General features: G+C 38.7%; 2 protein-coding genes across 3 annotated transcripts; one reads left to right on the top strand and one right to left on the bottom strand.

Annotated features, from left to right (window-relative positions):
• Positions 1-5,015: 5,015 nt before the first annotated feature.
• On the top strand, positions 5,016-7,297 carry LOC126626551 (uncharacterized). Its single transcript, XM_050295909.1, has 2 exons — positions 5,016-5,331; positions 6,786-7,297. Exons 1-2 carry the CDS (start codon positions 5,104-5,106, stop codon positions 7,011-7,013), a joined length of 456 nt encoding a protein of 151 aa, XP_050151866.1. The 5' UTR covers positions 5,016-5,103; the 3' UTR covers positions 7,014-7,297.
• Positions 7,298-14,359: 7,062 nt separating this feature from the next.
• LOC126626553 (WAT1-related protein At5g64700-like) lies at positions 14,360-17,206 on the bottom strand. Of its 2 annotated transcripts, XM_050295912.1 has the most exons (4): positions 16,167-17,206; positions 15,455-16,030; positions 15,132-15,384; positions 14,360-14,588 (listed from the first exon to the last, which is right to left on the bottom strand). In XM_050295912.1, exons 2-4 carry the CDS (start codon positions 15,469-15,471, stop codon positions 14,448-14,450), a joined length of 411 nt encoding a protein of 136 aa, XP_050151869.1. In that variant the 5' UTR covers positions 15,472-16,030; positions 16,167-17,206; the 3' UTR covers positions 14,360-14,447. The 2 variants fall into 2 exon arrangements, with proteins under 2 accessions (XP_050151869.1, XP_050151868.1); XM_050295911.1 differs by having other exon boundaries at positions 15,455-17,206.
• Positions 17,207-25,338: the final 8,132 nt, after the last annotated feature.

A 25,338-nucleotide genomic window follows, 5' to 3' on the forward strand; every position in this document is an offset into this window, starting at 1 on the left:
TGATTGATGGAAACGTATTGAGCTCTTTATTACAGTGATGAAAAAGTATTGAGCTCTTGCATGACGCCGTGAATTTAAAATCCATAGGTGGCTAGCTTAACATCTAATTTAACAAAATCTATTGTTTGACAAAAAAAATATCTGATTACTCAAAAAGCAAGTGATCAAACGATGGCGGCGTGGAAACCGGCCCAATAGACAACGACAAGTCGCACTGGTTTGTAGCCACTTTTCGATGCACTTGACAAGAAGTGCACGTCGTTTTGGTATTTTCCAAACCGTGCCTTAGCCTCGCCCTTGCAAGGTCCGATTTATAATTCTTAGTCGCGAGTCAGGACTCATGGCACACACACACAAGGCATCTCCGTCTCGGCAGGGCATCGTTTCTGAGTCTTCTTCATCACCAGGCCCACCGCACCCGAGTGACTTGAGGCCTGAGCCGCCTTAAAATGAGCCAAAACGGGTCCGATGGCAAATAAGTGCTTTTTCTCTACAACGTTCATAGACAAAGAGCGTCCGCAATCACGTGCTTCGGATTCAAATTTGAAGTCACTTTCTTGATCGGACAAGAGATCGGCGCGGGAGAGCGTGACGTCCATCTCGGACTTAGCGTGGCGGCTCTCCTAATTGATTTTGGAATAGTTAACTCGGTGGGACGCCAATTCAAATTATGGCGGGAGGTAACGATCTCCCAGCGAGGGGTAGGAAAAGTGTTTGGGTCTCCTATTGGCACGACGCGTCTCGCTACCCTATTAGGCTATTTACTACCAGTACCAGGTAATTCTTTAGTCGAAAGAGGAATATGAGAAAAATAGCTAGCATTCATTTTTATTTTATTTTATGAGGAATAAAACATGATTAGACATGGAGGAAATTCTAGTCCTCATTTTAAAACCCTTAAGTTTGCCACGATGAAAAATGTTAAAAGATAAACAAGAAAAACGATGAATATTTATTTAGGGGTGTGATGTCCACACATCCTAGTTTACTTTTTACACACCTTTTTAATTTTTGACCGTTAGATCGGATGAATTGAAGAAGATTAACGGACAAAAATTATCAAGGGGAGTGTGAGAAGTAAAATGAGATGTATGGATAGCACATCCTTTTATTTAGTACATTATTTGTATCTTTAGTGATTCTCATAATAGTTTGGGTTTATTTTTTATTTTTTATTTTTTATTTTTTTAAATGGGGACAACTGGTGGTAAACCAGGATTATTCATCTCTTCTGGGCCCGGAAATGCTATGAGGAATTTCACTCTATCCATGATCCTCATAATAGCTTGTGCTATTTTTCTTAAAGTAGTGACTTTCACATTTTTGTTTCATATAGGTATTTACCTTCCAGATCCCGTTTTTAGTCATGGACAATTACTTGTGGCTTTATCGAGGGTCTCAAAGTCAACGACAAATGTGCTAGTAAAAAGTGGCTCTGTAGTTGGTGAACAAGGTGTTTTACACGAAATGTAGTATACAAAAAAAGTCTTGCTTCAATCCAGCCAATCTTGGTGACTTGTAATAGGTAATAACTTTCAGTATACATTTCTCACTGGTCAATTAACTAACTTTTACAGATTTTTAATTTTTCACTATCCTTTGAAGATTAGCAATGAAAACTGGAGATGTCGCAATTGCGTCCAATTAGCCTAAACAATTTCCTGTACAAAGATTGGAGCCAAGGGCCTCACGAATCGGCTTCAGCGCATTATACCAAATCTTATTTCTCACTGTCAGAGTGCTTTCGTCCCTGGGCGTCTCATCTCTGATAATGTTATTATGGCCAACGAAGAGGCGAATTGCTTGAGCCGCCGGAGGAGGGGAAAGAAGGGTTTCATGTCGCTCAAGCTTGACACAAGCAAGGCCTACGATAGGATTGAGTGGAGCTATCTTCGAAGTGTACTGAGACTCGGTTTTTCGCTTCGGTGGACTGATCTCATCATGACTTGCGTTACCTCGGTCACCTACTTTGTTATGGTGAACGGCTCCCCTCGTGGCTACCTTCATCCGACCCGTGGGCTCCGACAAGGAGATCCCTTTTCCCCTTTCCTCTTCCTGCTGTGTGCAGAAGGTTTGTCAGCTCTTATTGCTAGGCAAGAACGTGAGGGGTGGCTAAGAGGTGTCACAATTTGCAGAGGGGCTCCACCTATCACCCACCTTTTATTTGTTGACGATTGCTTGATTTTTACTCGGGCAACTCTGAAGGATTGCAATCGCATACGGGCTATCTTGCATGATTACGAACGGGCATCGAGTCAGGCAGTTAACCTGGCTAAGACTTCTATCTGCTTTAGTAAGAATGTCAAGAGACCTTAACAGGATGCACTGGCTTTGGGGTTGGGGGTTATCCGAGTGGATCGTCATGATAAGTATCTTGGCATGCCCACTTTTGTTAGGAAGAATCGAGGTCAATGCTTTGCTTATATCAAAGAAAGACTGTGGAAAAGGCTTTTAAGTTGGAAGATGAAGCTTTTAAGTGCTGTTGGCCATGAGCTACTTGTCAAAGTAGTTGCCCAAGCTATCCCACTATATGTCATGAATTGCTTCCTCTTGCCTAGGTTTTTCTGCGATGATTTGAATAAGATGGTTGCTAGATTTTGGTGGGGAGGGTCGGATGATGAGCGGAAGATTCATTGGCTCAGTTGGGAACGGTTGTGCTCAACTAAGTGTGATGGTGGGTTGGGTTTTCAGAATATGTATGCTTTCAACTTGGCTCTTCTTGCTAAACAGATCTGGCGCATTTTACAAGAGCCTACTTCGCTTGTCGCTCGACTTTTGCAAGCCAAGTACTACCCCAACTCTATGTTTTTGGATGCCACGGTGAAAGTGGGGGCTTCCTTTTGTTGGCACAGTATCTGTGCAGCAAGAGTGGTGCTGACTTGCGGGTCCAGATGGCAGGTGGGGTCGGGGGAAGGAATCCGTATTTGGGAAGACCGTTGGATCCCCCAGCCTTCCTCCCTTCGGGTTTTCTCTCCAAAACCTGTGGGAACTAACAAAGTGTGCTCAATCCCCCTGAGTATTCGGAAACCAAATGACTGTTTGATTTGGCATTTTGATAAAAAAAATAAAGGAAAACTAATGAAAAGGGTTTGAAAACTTTGAGTTTTAATGATAAGGACAAAATAAAGGGTAAAGTGAATAGTACCATGATTGACTTTTTAGTGTAAAAATGTGGTTTTTCGTTAAAGTGAACAGTATCGGGTACTTTTGGTTAAAGTTCCCAAAAAAAAAAAAAGGAGAATTCTCAGTTAAAAGTGGATACCATGTGGCGTTGGAGTGGGTGCTTAGTCACTCCCGGACTGCTGCGTCTTCCTCGGAATCTAACCCTTTGGGGCCTCTTTGGAAGCGCATTTGGGCGGCTTGTGTCCCTCCAAATGTCAAGGTGTGCGCTTGGAGGATTTGCCGGAATATAATTCCTACCCGTGCAAATTTGATCAAGCGTCATCTGAAGGTTGATGATGGCTGTGTTCTATGCGGTGCGAGGGGAGAATCTGCATTACACTTGATACGTGACTGCCCCTTCGCTGCCTGTGTTTGGATGGCTCTCCCTTGGGGTCTCCACCAAAAGGGCACGGAGTCACTGCCATGGATGATTGGGCCCTGCTGCTTGCCTCCTCCCTGAAGCAACCTGATATTTTGATATTTTTCTCATTATTTGGTGGGCGATTTGGGGGGCTAGGAACTTTATGCACTGGAACGGGCGAGTGGACAACCCTGGCCTGACCTCATCTCGAGCAATGAGCTGGTTATCTGAGTTTCACCATGCTCAGTGTTCCGGGCTTGCTCTCGATGTCTATACTCCCCAAACTGCGTTGCTGAATCATTCGACTGACATGTCCTTCATTGGGCTTGCCATCGAAGATGGCAAAGCTTTCATATCAAGGATCACTGGAGCTGCTTCTGCTCATGTTCGTCGTCAGGCTAATTAAATGGCTCACCGTCTTGCAAAGGTTGCGCTGCGTGAGACGATTTCTCGGTCATGGTTTGAGGAACCGCCTGATTTTCTGGTGGACCTCTTTGTAATTGAGACTTAAGGCTGTTTTGAGTGAGGGATGTTTTGAATCCTTTTGTTTGTGGTTGTAATGTTCCCACAACCTTGCTGTTTTTCTGAAATGAATTTCTGTCGTTGCTATTTTTTTTTTTTTAAAAGCAATGAAAACTGGAGGCATCAATCATTGGGTGGAATTGCAGTGTTGATGTCAATATGTACTTTCTTTTCAAAAAAAAAAAAAAAAAAAAAACATGTACACATTATGTGTGTTCCGGATATTGTAAATTATTTTGTGTTGTGCTACTAATGTTTCATCTACTATTTTTTTTTATTCACATCTACATATTATCTTTCAGGAACTTTAGGTAGGAACTTGCATCTAAAATCTCATGTTGTTTGACAATTACATGAATAACATATAACTCGGTAAAGTAAACACACAAAAATGACAATTTTTATGACGTGCATGGTCAAAACAAAGTCTCTCTCTTGCACAATACATTAAAATATACCAGGACTATTACAATGAAAAACAATTACTACAAAACATCTTTAAGAATGCATAACGTATGTGATTAAAAAAAAATTTCTCGCATGCACGTAACATTGTGCAAAGAGACTAGTAACTTATAGGGTACCCTAATTTATAAGTTATAACCCTTTTCTTCGTATGTCTCTTTATTATTCTTTAAAATTTCCCTTTTATTAAATTTATAAGTTGCCACTCAGTATTACGGTTTGATAGTATTCTTCTTCATTTGAAAGTGAGAGGTCTTAGGTTCGAATCTCGTAGATGACAACTTCAATACCAAATTAGGCTGCTCATTATGTGACTTAACCAAACTTTTCCTCCTCTTAATGTAAAAATTTCGATGTACTAAAAAATATCCATGAGCTAGAAATAGGGAAACGAGTGTACCCAAAAAACGACAGCAGTCTTAAACGACATAAAAAATTCGAACTACAAATGCACGTGTTTCTCACGTGCTCCGTTCCTGATGCAAGAGGGTTTTTAGCTTCCGCTAAACCCCTGATCTAATTCCAGTTTCCAATCTGAGAAGACGAACTGACGAAAAAGGAGCGATTGCGTCGGGAATTCGTCGAATCGGAAGATGTGGTTCGCCGGCGGCGCGTTTAGGGCTTCCACTTCGACCGGAAGTGGTCTGATTACAACCGCCGCGGCGTTTGTAAGGCATTTCTCCCGGAGCCGCGCGGAGAATCTGAGGAAAATCAATCCAAAAGTGAGCTTCCCTGAGGCTAATTCTATCGCTCGTGATCTATACGATGTCGTCAAACAGCATGGACCTCTCACCATCCCCAATACTTGGGTTCAGGCTAAGGTTTATCACCCTTTCTGTGAAGAGCTGCTTTTTTTTTTTTTCCCTTTTTTTTTTCTTTTCATATATATGAATTTGATAAAGCTGAAAAATTTACTCTTCCCATTCGGGCATTTTCATTGTAATCGCTATGCCTAGTTTTGCGATGACATTTTATCAATTGGGGGTATGTCGAAAAACCGGATTTCAGTTTGTGTATTTGGTGTTTAGAGTCATGTAATCTAGCTTCAAGTGCTTCATATAGCTATGTTAATGCAGCAAGGAGTAGGCTTACTTGCCACTGGTTAGATTAGGATAACTTGAATTGCAATAATGAGACAGTACTGGTCACACTTTCCGTTACTTAGTTGTATCATTGGCTGGCTATACTTGCTAGTTAGTGTGACTGTTGTGGGCATTGAAGTTTGAAGTCTGCCATGCATCTTGTTGTGCGCGGTAGCATAGGAGGATGGTTATCTATCTGTTCATCATAATATGAACTTTTTAAATTTCTATTCAACAGTTTTAAGGGGATAGGAGATTGAGGGCTTTATAAGGTGAAGTTTCTACCAAAACCGGGTAAAAATTTCAGTTTGTAAGGTGAAGCTGCCATTTTAGAAGTAACTTGAACGGTTTATGTTCATACTGGCATTTAAGAATATAAATAGAACTGCTGAAACCACAGGGGGTGTAAGCTTCAGAACATAAAACACAGGGTCCCCGTTTTTATGATGCTATACCAAATATTAATTCACCACTTAAAGCTTTTAAACTTGAGATATTCTATTAGAAATGATAAAACCTATGTTGAGATTTATCATGCTCCTAGATTTTACGTTTAACTTTTTGGTATTTGTGATACAGCAATGATAGTATTACAGTGCAGTGACTTTTGATTTCGTCCTTATGCATACATGTTCTTGTAGTAGTTCACAAAACTTTTCTGGTTTACCTCTTGCCTTAGACTGAGTTTTAAAATGTGAGAAATCTGATGCATAACTGGTCATTTTGTATGTATAAATCATTTACGATGTTTTGAATGCTACTATTCTGGTGATAGAATTAGAAAGCAACCATATCTAGATTTTGTTTTCTGATAACTGTTCCTTATCAAACTGAGGCGGTTTACACTGTAAGAGGTACCAGGAAACATGTTTTATGCATTCCTTTCATTTCAAGTTTTCAGTGGCTTTTCTTGTTATCACCCCTCCAGCAAAAAGAAAAGGACATATATTTCTTTCCTTATTCAAGATAAAAGAATGTAGTGGAAACAACCTCTTTGCAAAGCTAGGGTAACTTGCGTACGATCACCCCCCCCCCCCCCCCCCCCCCCCCCCGACCCTCGCAAAATGGGGAGCCTTGTTGGCTTGGGGTCACCCTTTATTCAAGATTAAAGAATAAGTGTGGAATATAAAGATAATTGTCTGAATTTCCATAAGTTCATGTTTCTGAAAAAGGGTTTTATTTGCAAAATTCAGGAATTTGGTGTCAATGGATTGATGAGCAAAACACACATGAAGATAATGCTCAAATGGATGAGGGGAAGGAAGATGCTGAAGCTGTTCCCCAACCAAGTTGGTTCGACCAAAAAATTCTTGTTATGCACACTGCCCGAAGACGCTGAAGTTACTCAATTTAGAGAATCATCAGCAGTAAGGCTGCAACATAGGAAGCCTTCCATCAAGCGGAAGAAGCAAAAGAAATAGGTTTGTGACTCTGTCCAAGCCTTCACTTTCGGTTTGGAACCCTTGCTTAGTGTGTTCCAGCGCAATTTCAGTTCTCCCTTTTGCTGTGTGAATCAACTTTTCCCTTTCGTACTCGTGTTGCTATCAATGGCTTTTCACTAATCTATGGTAGTTTTGAAAAGACTATTCTCTCAGTTTCGTTCTCTTTTCCGTTGGACTTGGTAAAGCAGTGATTACATTTGCTTGTATAATTTAGGTTGACAGATTGGATCGTTGAAATAATGTTGATGGCGGTGTTGTTTTAATTCTAGCATGACTGAATTCAATATGTGTTACCATCAATCTCAAGGATTATAGAATGGATTACACAACCTGTTGGTGAAGTGAATGAGTAGAACGATAGCGTCCCATCCTGGGACTGATAAACCCCTTTTTTTTATCATTGTTTTGTATCAAATATGATAGGGGAGATTGACTAATTTTAATGGTTTAAGTCCCAATTTTTCCGAAAAAATTATTCAACGAACAAATTGAAAGTGACCTACAAGTTCATGGGCTATTTGGTAACTGCATCTTCTTGTAAGAGGTTTGTAAATTATGCATCTAATAGTGTAGTATCTTGCACCTGGAATTTTGTATTCGAATCTCCCTCCTCGATTATCGCTCTTGTAGAAAAAGTATAAAAGATTAACAACACCGTGAGATTTTGAACGCGGAAGTTATTCCAACAAAATGAAGGTGTGACGAGACGAAATGGTCGTTGAATTATCTACATAAAAAACTGGATTGGTCTTTTGAAAACTAGTGCAATTGAGCATTTTCTATTGATGAATACTTTTAGATTGTTAGTTGCAAAATTGCAATGAAGATCAAATTCATGAATAGTTGCAACTTCGATGGCGCCTTATATGGATTGAAACAATCACCTCGGGCATGGTTTGGAAGGTTTCGGACGATCATGAGAAAATATGGGTTCAAACAGAGCAACTCCGATTATACATTGTTCATAAAACATCGAATGGGTAGTTGATAGCACTGATTATTTATGTGGATTGTATGATTGTGACGAGTGACGATGTGGAAGAAATTTCAAGGTTGAAAGAATATGCGACTGAGTTCGAAATGAAAGATCTTGGAGGACTTAAAATATTTTTTGGATATAGAAGTGGCTCAATCGAAACGAGGCATATTTTTGTCTCATAAAAAAAAATGTCTTGGATTTGTTGGCAGAACCGTGTATCCTGATCAAATTCCAACAAATGCTATCAAAGGTTGGTTGGACACGCTTAATCTACCTATCACACATGAGACAAACTTGCCGTAAGTATTGTCAGCCAATTTATGCACTCTCTGAGTGAGGAACACATGAGTGTAGTTGGATGAATTCTCCGCTACCTGAAGTTGGCACGAAGTTGAGGCATCATGTTTTCTTAGAATGGACACCTTTAAGTGAATGGATATTTTGATGCTGATTGGGCTGGAGATTTAGTGATCGGCTGTCTCCTTCGGGATACTTTACCATTTGTGGGAGGTAAACTAGTAACCTGGCGGAGTAAAAAACAGAAGGTAGTGGCGTTGTCAAGCGCATAAGCGGACTACAGAGGTATGGCGAAAGGGGTATGTGAGTTATTATGGCTTTGGAGGTTACTTATTGAGCTTGGGTACCTACCAACGCCTGCATCAGATATCTTTTGTAATAATAAAGCCACTATTAATATTTCTTATAATCCAATCTATTAGGGTAAAATTGGCTATTCCTAAACAAAACGCCTGAGTCTGTAGTCTTAGACTAGTGCTTGTTTTCAGTTGTAATTATTTTAGTCTAAGTTTGTCTCATGTGCTCTCGATCACAAAATGGCAAGCGTTTCAGAGACATCCACTCAAGTAAGTTTGGCATGCATATGCATTCACATGATATAGGTTTATGTTCAATTGGTTGTTTAGCTTTGAAGTTTAACAATGGAGATATGGGCTTTACATATTAATTAATTTGCTATGAGTACGTTTAGATTAATTAAAGGCCTACTTATTAATATAAGATTTATTTGGAGTCAGATGCTATGCATTTAAAATGAGGATAAATTCAAATGGTTTTGTTTTTATCTTGATATCATCTATTTAGAGTTTTAAGTCATGTTGAAGTCTCCTACTGCAACCTATATATATATGAGATTACATTAGGGTTTGCAAAGTGCTGCCGCTAGATTAATAGAGTGCATCAAAATATGTTTTGATGTTTGCAGCATGCATTAGATCAATTTAAGGTTGTCCATGCTGCTGCCGCATATGCATGAATATTGGTTTCTTAGATAAAAACATCAAAAGGCAGTAGCTTTGTTTTTTTTTTTTTTTTTTTGCAGAAAGAATTATTTTTATTATGCTATCTTGTGGTTTCAACAGCATGCGTTTTTAAAGAGAAATATTACTTTCATGCTGTTTTCATTTAAGGTTTTAATTGAATGTCAATTATGAAAATGTGCCTTGTGATTTTCGTAATTGATTGTTTTTCAAATAAACACTTCATCATATAAACATTCTGCATGATCGAGTTAGTATCTTGCAAAGTTCGAGGAAAAGGTGATAGACGATCGCGTTAGTGTTGTGCCACTTCAACTCGAAGACTGAAGAGAGATAGAGTAGCAAAGCGCGGAGACAAAACTGCCTACTAGTATGCGTGTCTAGTTGATGAGTTTTGTAAGTCGTTCTGTACTTAATTCTCTTAGTGTTTGTCCTGGCTTGGGAGCCCGAGGATTTTCCCAGTGGTGGGTTTTGCCTCGTTAAATCCTACATCATGTGTGCACTTTTTATTTATCGTTTTAATTGCATATGAGTATGATAGTTTGATATGTGATGTGAATGTGAATTTAATTTGAGAACTGAAAATTAAATTGAAAATTGTATTGGATTTTTAAATTGGAACCTATTCACCCCCTCTAGGTTAAATTAGTACCCATCCTAAAACTTTCACAATCCAACATGACGGGATTAAACACATGGAGGTGGAGATATTCTTACCAAGGCCGTTGCGAGTCAAGCCTTCTACAACTCACTCTACAAGTTGGGCATCAACGACATTTGTGTACCAACTTAAGGGGGAGTGTCAGTGAGTTGACTATTGTATGTAATAAGAGAGATTTGTTACTTGTTTGAGTATGTGTAATTAGGGTAAATATTATGCTTCATATGGATTTTGAATGATTGATTCTCCGCGTCATACTTGTTGGAGTTTTGAGCTCCTTTAAGTCCCACATCGGGGAACTCAAGGAAACTTGAGATCTTTATATTACTTTAGTCTCCTTTATTAGTGATTAGGTGTTGGACCATTTGGACTGGGGGTTGAGGCTTGGGCCACTAATTGTGTGGATTAGGCTTGAGGATTATACCATAATATTAATATAAATTAATATTAATTAATCAAGATAAGGGCCTTGAGAAAGAGTTTTAATTAATATTAATCTAATCAATTAGTTTTAATTTCGAATTAAGTTTTTAATTACTATTAATTAAAAAAGTTTTGATTAATAGACACAACTCTTTGGACAGAGTTGTATAGCTTCAGATACATCCAAAAGGTATTTGAAGAGGTATGAAAGAGCCTATATAATTGGAATCCTCAGGTCTATCGAAAATCATCTTTTCTTCTTCCTTCTCTTCCATACAAACATTCAAAGAGAGTAAACACACAAAACAATTTGCTAGAATTCTATAATTCAGTGCGGGTTGTAGAATTAGGTAGTTGTATCCTAGTTGAGTAGACGATGTAGAACCACAAGCACAAAAGTGGGACGGAAATACTGTTCAAAGGACATAACTTTTGCGCTAGCCTCTACCTGTTGTAATCAAGTTAGTACCATTTTAATTCTTGTATTTGTTTCTGTAATTTCATTATGTGTAGCAAATATATTTAGTTAATAAAGTATTAGAATTTCAAGTTCTGTTATTTTTATTTATTTTTGAATTGTTCTCCAACAATCTTTGAACAATATAGAACAATCAGGAACTAAACCTTATTCTGAAAAGCCTGAGAAGTTTAAGGGCGGAGACTTCAAAAGATGGCAGCAGAAAATGCTGTTTTATTTGACAACCTTGATTTTGGCTAATGTTCTGCGCGAGACTGTACCTACTGCAGATGGAGAAAATATTTTTTCTGCAGAAACTTTAACAGCTATAGATGACTGGAATCATAATGATTTCCTCTGTAGAAACTATATTCTCAATGCATTAGATGATTAGTTGTATGATGTCTAAGTGGTATGCAAAACAACCATGGAACTTTAGGAATCACTTGAGAAAAAAATATAAAACCGAGGATGTTGGTTCAAAGAAATTTGTCGTGGGCAAATTTTTGGACTACAAAATGGTGGATTCCAAGTCCGTTGTCTCTCAAACTGAAGATCTCCAAAATCATCCATGACATTCATGTTGAAGGGATGATGATCAATGAGTATTTCCAAGTGGCGTTCGTTATAGAAAAACTGCCACTTTCTTGGAAAGAGTTCAAGAATTATCTCAAGCACAAACGTAAGGAGATGACCCTTGAGGATCTCATTGTTAGGCTGAGAATAGAGGAAGATAACAGAAAGAATAAGAAGGGCCTGGTTTCGAGTATGGAAGCTAAGGCGAATATTGTTGAAGGAAGTTCATCAAAGCAAAGGCCGAAATTTCAGAAAATTAACAAAAAGGAAAAGCACATTGTCCCTGGTGTGAAAGGTGAAGACTTCAAGAAAATTAAGGGAAGTTTCTAGGTTTGTGGAAAACAAGGCCATATGGCTCAAAAATGTCACCATCGAAGGGATCAAGGTCTTGGATATCAAGGCAACAACAACCGCACAAACCTAATTGAAAACAATGTGGATGCCCTGGCTGCAATGATTTTGGAAATCAACCTTGTATTTGACCATGCTAATTGGTGGATATATACTGGTGCAACTCGCCATGTATGTGGTGACATAAATATATTCTCTTTGTACCAGAAAATCGAGGGAAACGAGCAGCTGTATATGGGAAATGCATCCGCATCTGTTGTGGCTGGAATAGGGAAATGTGTTCGAAAATTCACTTATGGAAAGGAATTAATCCCCCTTGACTTGCTGCATGTCCATGATATAAGGAAGAATCTTGTTTCTGGTCCTATCCTTATTAATAAAGGATTCAAACTAGTTTTTGAGTCCAATAAGTTTGTACTAACTAAAGGGGGAATGTTTGTAGGGAAGGCTTACCTTGCTGATGGATTATTCAAACTAATTGTACTTGCTAATGCTATGAATGAAATAAATAATGCTTCTACTTATATTGTTGATTCGTCTAATTTCTGGCACTCTAAGTTAGGACATGTAAATTTTCGTTCTCTTTTTAAAATGCATAATTTAGGTTTGCTGCCCAAAATTGATTATCTAGATAATGTTAAATGTGAAACTTGTACATAATCGAAATTTGCAAGTCAAAGCTTTAAATCAATGCATGAAAAATCCAATGATTTGTTAGATTTAATTCATAGTGGCTTGTGTGATTTTAGATCATATCCAACTCGTGGTGGAAAGAACTATTATGTAACATTTATAGATGATTTTAGTAAGTATTGTTATGTTTATTTACTTCATAGCAAAGATGAGACCTTGGATATGTTTAAGACATATAAGGTAGAAGTTGAAAATCAACTTAACAAGAAGATTAAAGTCTTAAGGTCCGATAGGGGAGGAGAATATGAGTCTCATGCCTTTGCTGAATTTTGTGCCACACATGACATAATTCATCAAACAACAGCCCCCTATATGCTGCAACAAAACGGTGTTGCCGAATGGAAAAATAGGACTTTTAAAGACATGATCAATTCTATGTTGAATTGTTCTGGGCTTCCACACAATTTATGGGGTGAAGCTTTACTTACTGCAAATAAAATTTTGAATCGAATTCCACCTAAAATGAGAAAGGAGTTATCATATGAATTATGGAAAGGAGAACTCCAACGTTTAAATTGCTTAGAAGTATGGGGTTGCCTTGCAAAAGTACAAGTCCCCTTGCCAAAGAGAACAAAATTAGGGCCTAAAACTATAGATTGTGTTTTTATTGGTTTTGCATCTAATAGTTCAGCTTATAGATTCTTAGTTTTTCATTCCGAAGTAAGTGATATACATGTCAATACTATTATAGAATCTATAAATGCAACATTTTTTGAGGATATATTTCCATATAAAATGGGCAAGTCTAAACTCTTGAAAGAGAGATTACATGATGATGTATCTGATGTTAACGACAAACCTAGTGAACATGGTGATGGTTCATCCTCGTCTATAGTTCAAGAAGAAGAAGAACTTGAACCTAGAAGAAGTAAAAGGACAAAAATTAAAGGACTTTGGGCCTGATTTTGTGACCTTATTAATTGAAACCGAACCTCAATCATTCAAGGAGGCCATGTCCACTCTTGAAGCTCCATTTTGGAAGGATGCAGTTAACAGTGAAATAGATTCTATTATGCAAAATCATACATGGGAATTAGTCGATTTGCCCCCTGGCAATAAGCCAATTGGGTACAAATGGATCTTTAAGAAGAAATTAAAACCATATGGTACAATTGACAAATATAAGGCTCGTTTAGTAGCTAAATGATACCGTCAAAAACATGGTTTGGATTTCTTTGATACATACTCACCTGTAACGAGAATTACTTCAATAAGACTATTGATTGCTACAGCTGCACTCCATAACATAGAAATACATCAAATGGATGTAAAGACTGCGTTCTTAAATGGAGACTTAGATGAGGAAATATATATGTAACAACCCGAGGGTTGACCTTGGACAAGATATAAATGGAGACTCAATGTTTCTTACACCAACCGTTGTTGATGATCCAACCTTTCTTCTCTAGTGACAGGATTGACTACTGAATTATCATTCATCGAAATCTCCAGCTCTTTAATATCGCCTAGCGTCATTTTTTCAATCTCTCCATGTTCAGCACCAATACTGTCTTTCCTCTTTCCCCACAGCACACAGTAAAGTCCCACAATAGTGAGAAGTGCTCCAATCAAACTGTACAAAAAAAAAGAGCTCAGATTTCTAGGAAGAACTACTCTGGTAGCACCAGTGAAGGAATTGCGATATGTGAAAGCAGCAAGATAGAAAGGGGAGAAAGTATTTGTGTTCTTCGGTTTACCTGCCAAAGTGAAGTCACTCTGTGAAAGCAATTGCCGAAAATACTGCCACTACAATGGCACTAAGTGGACTAAACATAGCTGGAAAAACTGGTCCCTTATGACTGATGCACCATGATTGCAGGTAATAGACTAATGCTGTATTCAGAACTCCCTATTGCAAAAGGGTCGGATGAAGTCTCGAACTTTTTACAGAACCAATTATATCTTATGCCAACAACGGAAGACAAAAGTACTTTAAGGATTATGTTTTAAAGATGTATAAAACAAGTACGATGGCAAAGATTATAGAAAATATGTCTCACAACAGCAAATATATGGTCCTGTTGTTTTTCACAGTTTGTCGTTGAATAGAGCTTATTATATATGGAAGAAAACGCTTACGACGTAGACGATGGTTAAAAGCTGCAGGTTCCACTCCAGTCTCCATGAGCTTGAATTTCTAACAAAAAACAGGGCGAGGAAAGAAGATTGCAGCGATGCAAAAAAACACATTATGCTGGCTAGTGACAATGGCGAAGGGTAGACCTTACCCCTCACCTCTTACAGCTTAAAAAAAAAAACAATTTATTAAACAAGGGCAAATTAAGGTAAAACACCCTCCCCCCAACATAGAAGGATTTTGTTAGTATAGGAGAATCTGGTTAGGATTCTGTTGGGCTACATTATGGAAGTCCGTGGAGGCTTAGGTTTATTTGTCCAACAAGTCACTTGATTAGAAATTATTACAATAATGAGGTCAACATCTTATCCATTAGGATATTGTATCTTGTATTGTCAATTGAAATCAATACAATTACAATTCTATAGGGTTAGCAACCTTTTTTAACAAAAAAAAATTATAAATTATAAATTAAGGCTTTTTTTTTTCAAATAAAATTAAAATATACAAAAAATAGTAAAGATTAAACTAAGAAAGAGAGCATATGTGACAAGAGGCTAGTATTTGTGTAACGGAGCCATCTTGAATCGAGTTTCTAATCACCTGGAGGATTAGCCACTCACTCCACGCAATGTAGCTAATCAGAATAAGAGCAAAACCCTTGATCCAGTTTTTCTGAACATGCTTGATCTTGCCATACTCCTCTGCGTTGTGAACATTTATCAGTGGCTTTTCGACACCTTTCAACATGTATCCTCCTTTCCAGAATGTCAAAATAAGAGAACCGCCGATGCAGAAAATTGTACCAGCCACCTTCGCTTGGCCTCGAGTGCTTCTAATCTTTAGTTTCTTCATCCTGAATAAAGGTAAGCAAATTACAGAACAGGAAACCTTAGAAGAAATCAAGGGAAAGGCATATAATATACCCGAGAAGAACTGCCATCAGAAACGTCAAAGTGGGGATAACATTACTTAAGGCCCTTGCAGCTGTTGCAAAAGTGTATGCTAAACCAGCACAGTATACATTCAGACAGATTTGTAGAATTATCAGAGAAATGGGCCATATGGCCCACTTCCATCAACACCGATACTGTCCCCAACTTGGTTATTACCTCCTGCATAATCCGTCAGGTGTGAGATTTTATCACAAAAGGTCTCGGTATTAGTTGCATTAGGATTAGGGTATTTAAACTCTTCTTTTGTCATTGATACGGTTGATGTGGTGGGACATTTCAATACGCCCCCTCACGTGGGACCTAATTAGCATGTCACACGTGGGAGATCCACACATTGACAATCACGTGGAGCCAAGGGGACTCACCTTACACGTGGGGCCAAGGGACCCACCATCATCGCGCGGGGCCAAGGGGACCCCCCCATCACGTGGCAGTACGGTACGGGCTTGCTTCCTGGCTCTGATACCATGTAGAATTATCAGAGAAACGGGCCATACGGCCCACTTCCAACAACACCAATATTATCCCCAACTTGGTAATTACCACCTGCACAATTCGTCAAGTGTGAGGTTTTATCACAAAAGGTCTCGGTATTAGTTGGAGTGAGATTAGGGTATTTAAACTCTTCTTTTGTCATTGATACGGTCGATGTGAGACATTTCAACAAGATTGTGGGCCCTACCAATGCGAGCAGAAAAATATTTGCAGCTGCCGAAAATGAGAACGAAGGCCGCTGCTTCCTGCTCAGCACATCCGCTATCGAATTAGTTTTCGCTGTTTCTTGTACAAGAAGAAAGTCCGACAATGGCAAGAATGTTTACCTTTCAAGCACATAAGCAAATGGTCCTATCAAAACCATGGCAAGAACATGCCTGTAAACCACAAAGACAACCGGATTGAGTCCGTCCTAAACAGATAATTTCGTGAGGGCGTCTGATCCTCCATATATCAGTTGAACCAGTACCATTGCGAAGTAGTGAGTGCATCCTTCCATGGATATAAAACTTTTCTTGTGCTAATTTGAAATGCAGATAATATGCTTCGAGTTTTAATGGGGTTTTTATAACTGTGAAGGATCAACTTCAGCCACTTCTTTTGAGTTCATTCGTTAGCTAGTGGAATCCACAATCAGTTTACCAAAGAACAGTGACTTCGTCTTTGGATGGTCGAAATATGAAGATCAATTTTGGAATCATACAAGGAAGGAACCAACTATATATTTATCCCCAAACCAGTGGCAGAAAACAATCATACTTATGCATTCTAGTGTGGGTTCAATCTCCACCGATTTTCCTTCCCCCTAACAAAAATAAAGCAAAAGGTAAGGGTAGTGCTTTCCAAACACTATTTTACTTATTACACACCCCTCTCAATTTGTGGTTGCCAAATCAAATGAATTGAAAAAGATGAAAAATTAACAAGAATGTGTCGGAGGTAAAATTGAGTGTGTGGATAGCACTATCCAAAAACTAAAGAGAGACGCACAAAATAAAATAAATAAATAAGTAAAAAGTTATTATATTTCTTAATTGCAGATATACCACTTTCTCCTTACGAGAAAATTGAACTACTTGTGACATGCTCCTGCAAAATCCCCCTTTTTTTTTGTCAAGAAATTATTGAACCAATCTTTTCATTGGCACAATAAGATATATATTTCTTTGTCATGTATGTGTCATGTGAATGAAAGAAATATTAATTAGGTATATATCAATATTTAGTTAGGTATATATCCCGTTCACTTGTTAGAATCTCCGCCAATATGGAGAGGACAAGAAAGATCGGTTCGGTTTGTGTGAAATGACACTGAAAGAAAAGAAGATCAATTTCTCTTCTTGATATGTATCAACAAGTTCATATGGATTTTGAGTGACTGATTTTCTGCGTCATGCTAAAACTCAATGTTTCTTACATCAATGTTGTTTATGATCCGACTGTGAAATAACAAACTTGTCTTCATGATCATGGCCTTTCTCTACGGACAGGATTGATTACTGAAATTTCATTCATGAAAATCTCCAGCACTTCATTATCGCCGAGTGTCACTTTTTCTTGTACAAGAAGAAAGTCTGAAAAATGGCAAGAATACTTACCTTTCAAGCACATAAGCAAATGGTCCAACCAAATCCATGGCAAGAACATGCCTGTAAACCACAAAGACAATCGGATTGAGTCCTTCCTGAAGGAACAACTGTTGGAGAACAATTCAGAAATAAATAAAAATAACATAAATAACAGAACTTGAAATTCTAATACTTCATTAACTAAAAATACTTGATCTACAGAATGAAATACAGAAAGAAGTACAAGAATTAAAATGGTACTAACTTGATTACAACAGGTAGAGGCTAGTGCAAAAGTTATTTCATTCGAATACTATTACCGTCCCACTCTTGTGCTTGCGGTTCTACAACGTCTGTTCGACCAGGATATAACTACCTAATCCTACAACTCGCACTGGATTATAGAATCTAGCGAATTGCTTTGTGTGCTTACTCTCTGGAAAGTTTGTGTGGAAGAGAATGAGGAAGAAGAGATGATCTACAATGGAACTGAGACTCTGGTTATATAGGCTCTTTCATACCTCTTCAAATACCTTTTGGATGTATCTGAAGCTACACAAAGAGTTGTGTCTATTAATCAAAATGTTTTTAATTAATTTTAATTAAAAACTTAATTCGAATTTAAAATTAATGATCTGATTAATTTTAATTCTTAGGCCCCAAGGCCCTTGTCTTGATTAATTAATATTAAGGTATAATCATCAAGCCTAATCCACACAATTAGTGGTCTAAACCTTAATCCTCATTCCAAATGGTCCAACATTGTCTTGATTAATTAACATTGGTATCAGCTAGTGTCGATTCCTCTCAATCCTTCATTGTTGTATGCCTCGCTGACCCTGGAATACCATGGAATCGCGAGTGTTGGCTTTGGAAACCATGCTCGCTGATCTCAAATCTAAGTTCAAGAACAGCCAGGAGATGATCATGGTGTAGCTGTAATCTATGGCAGCCAAAGGCGGTTCTTACGGCGGCGAATCGTCGAAGGCAACACCGTTGAATCCTCAAGTGCAAGACGAAGTACATGGTGGTCACCACAATTTGGGTCGTCAGAATCGCTCGCCATTTCTGAAAATGGACTTTTGAAGGTTTATTAAAGGTGACGATCCTCTAGGTTGGGTCTATAAAGCCGACCATTACTTCGATTTCTTCCACATCGAAGATGCCAAGAAGGTGAAAATGGCTTCATTCCACATGGAAGGGGAAGCTCTTCAATGGATTCAGTGGGCCAATTGTCTTACCAATTATCCTAATTGGAAGGATTTCACCAAGGTCTTTTTCTCTAGAATTTGGACCTTCCGAATTTGAGGACTCAGCTGAAAGTTTGGTCAAGTTAAGGTAAACTGGAACACTACGAGACTACTCGTTGGAATTTCGACATCTATCGAAATGTACCAAAGATATCAGCCCTGTTTTGTTGAAATCTTGTTTCATTGGGTGATTGAAAAACACAAAAAGTTCTCAGTGATACCTCAGATAGGGCACCACTTGGCAATCTTATGTTTCAAGTGGATAACGGGTTTCTTAAGGACAAAGGTCGAATTGTACTCAACCTTTTTAGTTCGCGGAAATAAAAAATCTTTGAAGAACATCATGCAACCTCAACTGCAGGCCATGATGGTTTTCTTAAAACCTATAAAAGAATCTCACGATCATTCTATTGGGAAGGAATGAAGAAAGACATCAGAGAGTTAATAACATCTTCTAGTGTCTGCCAACAACACAAGTATGAAACCTTATCTCCGGCTGGTTTCCTTTAGCCATTACCTATTCCATCTAGAGTATGGTCTGATATCTCCATGGATTTCATTGTGGGGCTTCCTCATTGCGAAGGGAAAACAGTGATCTGGTGTCACATCTTGGCCCGGGCCCTCACCACATCTCGGGCTCGACTATATTGTCCGCTTTGTACCCCAACCACCCCTCACGATTTTGTTTCTGGAAACTTACACAAGAACTTCCCAGTGGGTCACCCATCATGGGATTGCTCTCGCGTAAACTTGCTTAACTTTGGAGTTCCTACGGAACCCGAAGCCAGTGAGCTCCCAAAAGGCCTCGTGCTAGGTAAAGATGGAAATATACATATAAGGCTTACAGGATCCTTACCCCTGGACGATGTGGGATCTTACATCTGGGTTGTAGTAGATCGGTTATCCAAGTATGCATATTTCTTAGCTCTATCTCATCCTTTCACATCATTCATGATTGCACAACTTTTCATTGATAACATTTTTAAGTTGCATGGTATGCCCATTTCTATCATCAGTGATAGAGATCCCATTTTTATGAGTAACTTCTGGAAAAAGTTGTTTGCAGTACAAGGGTCAGCTCTTTGCTTTAGTTAAGGGTATCACCCTCAAACAGATGGCCAAATAGAAGTGTTGAACATGTGTCTTGAAACATATCTCAAGTGTTTTTGTAGTTTGCAACCTAAAAAATGGCTACATTGGTTGTCTTGGGCAGAATGGAGTTACAACACTAGTTATCACATGGCCACCAAATTAACACCTTATGAGATAGTGTATGGTCAGGCTCCTCCAGTGGTTTTTTCTTATGAATATGGCACTACAAATGTAACATCAGTGGATCAATGCTTATAGGAAAGGAATAGGATGTTATCTATTCTCAAAGCTAATTTGGAAACGAACTGAAATGCAGTTTGAGGTTGGTGATTTCGTATATTTGAGGTTGGTGCCTTACCTGTACATGTCTTTAGCTTCTCACTCCTTTAGCAAATTACAACCTCGTTTTTATGGACCCTTTGAGGTGCTAGCTAAAGTGGGACTAGTGGTTTATAAATTGAAGCTTCATGATAGTTCCAAACTCCAATTTTCCATGTTTCTTGTCTCAAAAAGCATTTGGGTTCTCAACATAGCCCTACTATGCCACTTCCAATCATTACTAAGAAAGGAATATTACAAGACATTCCAATTGTCATTCTAGACAGAAGGTTGGTGAAGAAGGGAAATGCTGCAATTATGGAAGTCTTAGTCCAATGGCAGAATCATACTCCAGAAGACACTACCTGGGAGCCATATCATGACTTGAAATCGAAGTTTCCAGAAGTTGCTAATCTCTAAGTCCTGCTCGATGTACTGTTTGTTTTTTCCAACTGCATTGTATTCACATTATATTGTTTTTTCTGCTGTAATAAGTCAGTTTTCAAGGGGGGTATTGTTACGATGCCACTTATCATCATCTCAATATGCCAAATGTAAGGTTGGGATGCTATAGTAATAGATAAGATGGTTGTAAGTTTGTTAGATGATTGCTTACAGAGTAAGCTAGGTAGTTTACATATAAGGAAGTCGGTTGTAATTGGGAAGGCAGTCATTCTAATAATCTCTGTGTAATACAAGAAAGTACTGTGCAATTGTGGAGAAGTAGAGCAAGGTTTTAACACCCGATATGGGACTAAAGGAGCTCAAAAACTCCAACAACAACTTTATGAGGACATTTGATCCGCTGTATACCAGTTGAGCCAGTGCCATTGCCAAGTAATAATGAGTGCATCCTTCCATGGATATCAAACTTTATTGTACTTCAAGTTTTAATAGGGTTTTTGTAACTGTGAATGATCAGCCTCAACCACTTCTTCTGAGTTTATGCATGACAACACATCTTATAGTTTAGCTAGTGGAAAATAATTTGAGTGTTGTTCTCTATTTGAGGAGATTCTAGCTAACACATAATTGAGAGTTACACCTATTGCGTGAGGCAATTTTAGGGAATAAGGAATGAAGAGTTATTTTGGGTATAAGGTTATGTAATTGGTATCCTTGTAGATTTGGGATACTCGTTTCCTACTTTGTAGGAGATTGTATAAGTCTATATATTCCTCTATGTGAGAAGAATAATATCAGAACAATATTCATACAAAACCTAGAATTTTATCTTGGTACCAGAGCAGGTTTCGACCTGTCTCTTCTCGAAAAAACCCTAAACCCGTACATACTCAAGCTGTAAAAAAAAACCAAAATCTGGTGTTCATCAAACCTTGAACCCATAAATCTCAAAGATTCGTGGTCTTTGGAATCAACAAGACCACGACAAAGTTAAATTAACTATGTCCGTACAATGGCAGAACAAAAAACTAGGGATGTAATTCCCATGCAACCCAGCCTATCCAATCAAATTGCAGCAGCCAAATATGTGAAGCCGACTTGAAAGGCAACATCAACAGAAATTGAAATAGGCCCACTTCTATCCTTAATCCAACAAATTTCAATGGGCGACAACTTGGAAGATTCAGGTAGAATCGGTACTGTTTTAATAACATCCACCAAAAGAGATACTGGTTGGATAATTGATTCTGGAGCTACAGACCATATGACTTATGATGCATCATTATTTTATCACATGACTTCACCATCTAAAGACGATGTTATTACAGCCAACGGTGATGTTGCTCTTGTAACGGGAACATGTTCTATTTCCCTTACTCCATCTTTGTCTATTCACAACACACTCCTTATTCCATCATTATCCAATCATCTACTTTCTGTTGGTCAAGTTATTGAACAATTAGATTGTGTTGTGTCAATGTTCCCCACTTTTTGCCTACTTCAGGATATTTAGACTCGGGCAATAATTGGGTGCGGTACTAAGAGGAGAGGGTTATATTATGTGGATGATGTATCGGCAAGTCGAGTAAATTAAGTGAGTAGTGGTCACCCGAACAAGAATAATATAATTTGGTTATGGCATCGTCGATTAGGGCATGCATCTTTTGGTTATTTGAAAAAATTGCTTCCGTCTTTATTTCAGGGCATTTCAGACTTTGATTTCCAGTGTAATGATTGCATTCTTGCAAAAAGTCATCATATTTCTTATCATTTGAGTTTCAATAAAAGAACAGTTCCTTTTGAGTTAGTTCATTTTGATGTGTGGGGGCCTTATCCAATAGCTACTAATCACGGGGTTCGTTGGTTTGTTATCTTTGTGGATGACTGCACCCGAATGACATGGCTTTATACTATGAAACATAAAAGTGAGGTTGGCCAGATTTTTCACCAGTTTTACTGCATGGTTAAAAATCAATACTTTTTTCCCCTTAAGGTTCTCAGGTCGGATAATGGCAGGGAATATCTCAACACTGAACTCTCTCAATTTTTTCAGGAGCACGACATTCTTCATGAGACTACTTGCCCACAAACCCCACAACAAAATGGTGTAGCGGAGCGCAAAAATAGACATATTTTGGAAACCACTCGAGCACTCCTCATTGGTGCTCACGCTCCTCACTTTTATTGGGCAGATGTTGTTAGATACTCTGTTTATCTAATAAACTGAATGCCATCTCGAGTGCATAATTTTCGCACTCCTATGGAAGTTTTTGCTGATCATGTGAGTTTACCATCTTCCTTTCATTTATCCCCACATATCTTTGGTTGTGTGACTTATGTGCATCTTCACAAAAATCAACGCAGTAAGTTGGACCCATGTGCAATTCGTTGTATTTTTCTGGGATTTAATAATCAGCAAAAGGGGTACCGATGTTATCACCCACCTACCAAGCATGTATACGTCACCATGGATGTTACATTTTCGGAGCATGAGATATTTTTTCTCACTGAACACACCTACTATAATCTTCAGAGGGAGATGAGCACAAATGAAGATTAGAGTTGGATTGATCTGCCAACTGTACAAATGGATGATGTTACATGTCGTGGTCCAACAGTGGGTCAAAATCATGAACCTAGCAGCCATGAGCCTAATAACTTAAGTACCCATGATCCCAACAGCTTGGGTGAGCCAAATACGAGCTTGCCGAGTTTGGAAGATAAGATTGGTCCTAAGGGCCAAGAGCTTGACAAGTGGGTCTGAGGGCTGACAGCCTTTCTAAAGACAGCACACCGATTGGGCCGTGCAACAAGGCCGAAATCCTTGCTGAAAGCAGCACACAGATTGGGCCGTGCAGCAGCAGGCTGCAACCTTTAACTAATTTTAACAGCCCAATCACTTCAAGAAATAACCCTCATCTAGTTGTACCCGTTCGTGTCCCCGAGGATATCCATGAGGTAAGTTTATCCCAGTCTGATGAAGCTCATAATTTGACTAACACTGAAAGTACTTATGTTTTGCCCCTAGACAAAATCGTGGAAAACCTCCTGATAGGTATTCTCTAGATGGAAAAATTAGATATGTTATTGCAAAGTATGTCTCTATGCACCGACTGTCTTCCAAGTACCAAGCCTTGGTGAATACAATGGATGGAATCAAAATTCCAACAAAAGTGGAAGAAGCTTTGTGGGATCCCCGATGGATAGAAGCAATGGAGGTAGAAATGAAGGCCCTACAGAAAAATGGAACTTGGAGCGTGGAGTTACTACCACAAGGAAAAAGACCAACGGGATGCAAATGGGTGTTCACCATTAAACACAAGGCCGATGGAACCATTGACAGATATAAGGCAAGGTTGGTAGCTAAGGGGTACACACAGACTTTTGGAGTAGATTATCAGGAAACATTTGCTCCAGTAGCAAAGATGAATACCATACGGGTTCTGTTGTCTTTAGCTGCTAACTTTGATTGGCCGTTGAAACAATTTGATGTGAAGAATGCTTTTCTACATGGAGACTTGGAAGAAGAAGTATACATGGAGCTCCCACCTGGGTATGAAGTGCAGAATAAAGTAGGCAAAGTATGCAGACTATGAAAGGCTCTTTATGGACTCAAACAATCGCCGAGGGCTTGGTTTGGAAGATTTACTGATGCAATGAAGAAATATGGGTACTGACAAAGGAATGCAGATCACACTTTGTTTATCAAATGCAGGGGAGGAAAGGTTACATTGTTGATAATATATGTGGATGATATGGTAGTCACAGGTGACAATACAGAGGAAATGGAGAGATTACAAGAGTATCTTTCTTTGGAGTTTGAGATGAAAGATTTATGAGGTTTGAAGTACTTCTTGGGAATTGAAGTTGCTCGTTCTCGTGACGGTATTTACTTATCTCAGCGGAAGTATGTTCTGGATCTTTTGTCTGAGACTAGGATGTTGGCATGCAAACCAGCAGAAACACCTATAGTTCAAAATCATCATTTGTCTATCTACCCGGACCAGGTTCCAGCAAACAGGGAAAGATACCAGAGGTTAGTAGGAAAGTTGATTTACTTGTCTCTCACGAGACCAGATATTGCATATTTTGTTAGTGTAGTAAGTCAATTTATGCACTCTCCTAGTGAGGATCACATGACTGCTGTTATGCGGATATTGAGTTATTTGAAAGGTGCACCTGGAAAATGATTGATTTTCAGGAAACATGGTCATATGGAGGTAAAAGGGTACACTGATGCTGATTGGGCTAGAAACATTACTGATAGACATTCTACATCAGGGTACTTTACATTTGTTGCAAGAAACCTTGTGACTTGGAGAAGCAAGAAACAAAATGTGGTGGCTAGGTCCACGACAGAGGTTGAATACCGTGGGATGGCACATGGGATTTGTGAGTTATTATGCCTGAGGATTCTTCTTACAGAGATTGGGTTCAAGCCACGTGGAGCGATGCTTTTATATTGTGATAATCAGACTGTGCGAGAAATAGCTAATAATCCAGTTCAACATGATTGTACAAAACATGTTGAGGTGGATAGACATTTTATCAAAGAGACGTTGGATGTTAAGCTAATTGATATTCCATACGTAGGATCCAAAGACCAGCTGGCTGACATGTTAACGCATGCAGTGGCAACAAGGGTGTTTTAGAATTCACTGGACAAGTTGGGCCTAGGTGATATCTACGCACCAACTTGAGGGGGAGTGTTGCGTGAGGCAATTTT

This window comes from Malus sylvestris, chromosome 6, assembly GCF_916048215.2.
Source record: "Malus sylvestris chromosome 6, drMalSylv7.2, whole genome shotgun sequence".
NCBI classification, from domain to species: domain Eukaryota; kingdom Viridiplantae; phylum Streptophyta; class Magnoliopsida; order Rosales; family Rosaceae; genus Malus; species Malus sylvestris.

Bases quoted from the DNA above. Each gene is read 5' to 3' on its own strand.
- LOC126626551 (XM_050295909.1), top strand. From the start codon at position 5,104: ATGTGGTTCGCCGGCGGCGCGTTTAGGGCTTCCACTTCGACCGGAAGT. The intron at 5,332-6,785 runs GTTTATCACCCT...TGCAAAATTCAG, and splicing joins ATACTTGGGTTCAGGCTAAG to GAATTTGGTGTCAATGGATT.
- LOC126626553 (XM_050295912.1), bottom strand. The intron at 14,589-15,131 runs GTGATTAGAAAC...GTTTTTTGTTAG, and splicing joins GTGAGTGGCTAATCCTCCAG to AAATTCAAGCTCATGGAGAC.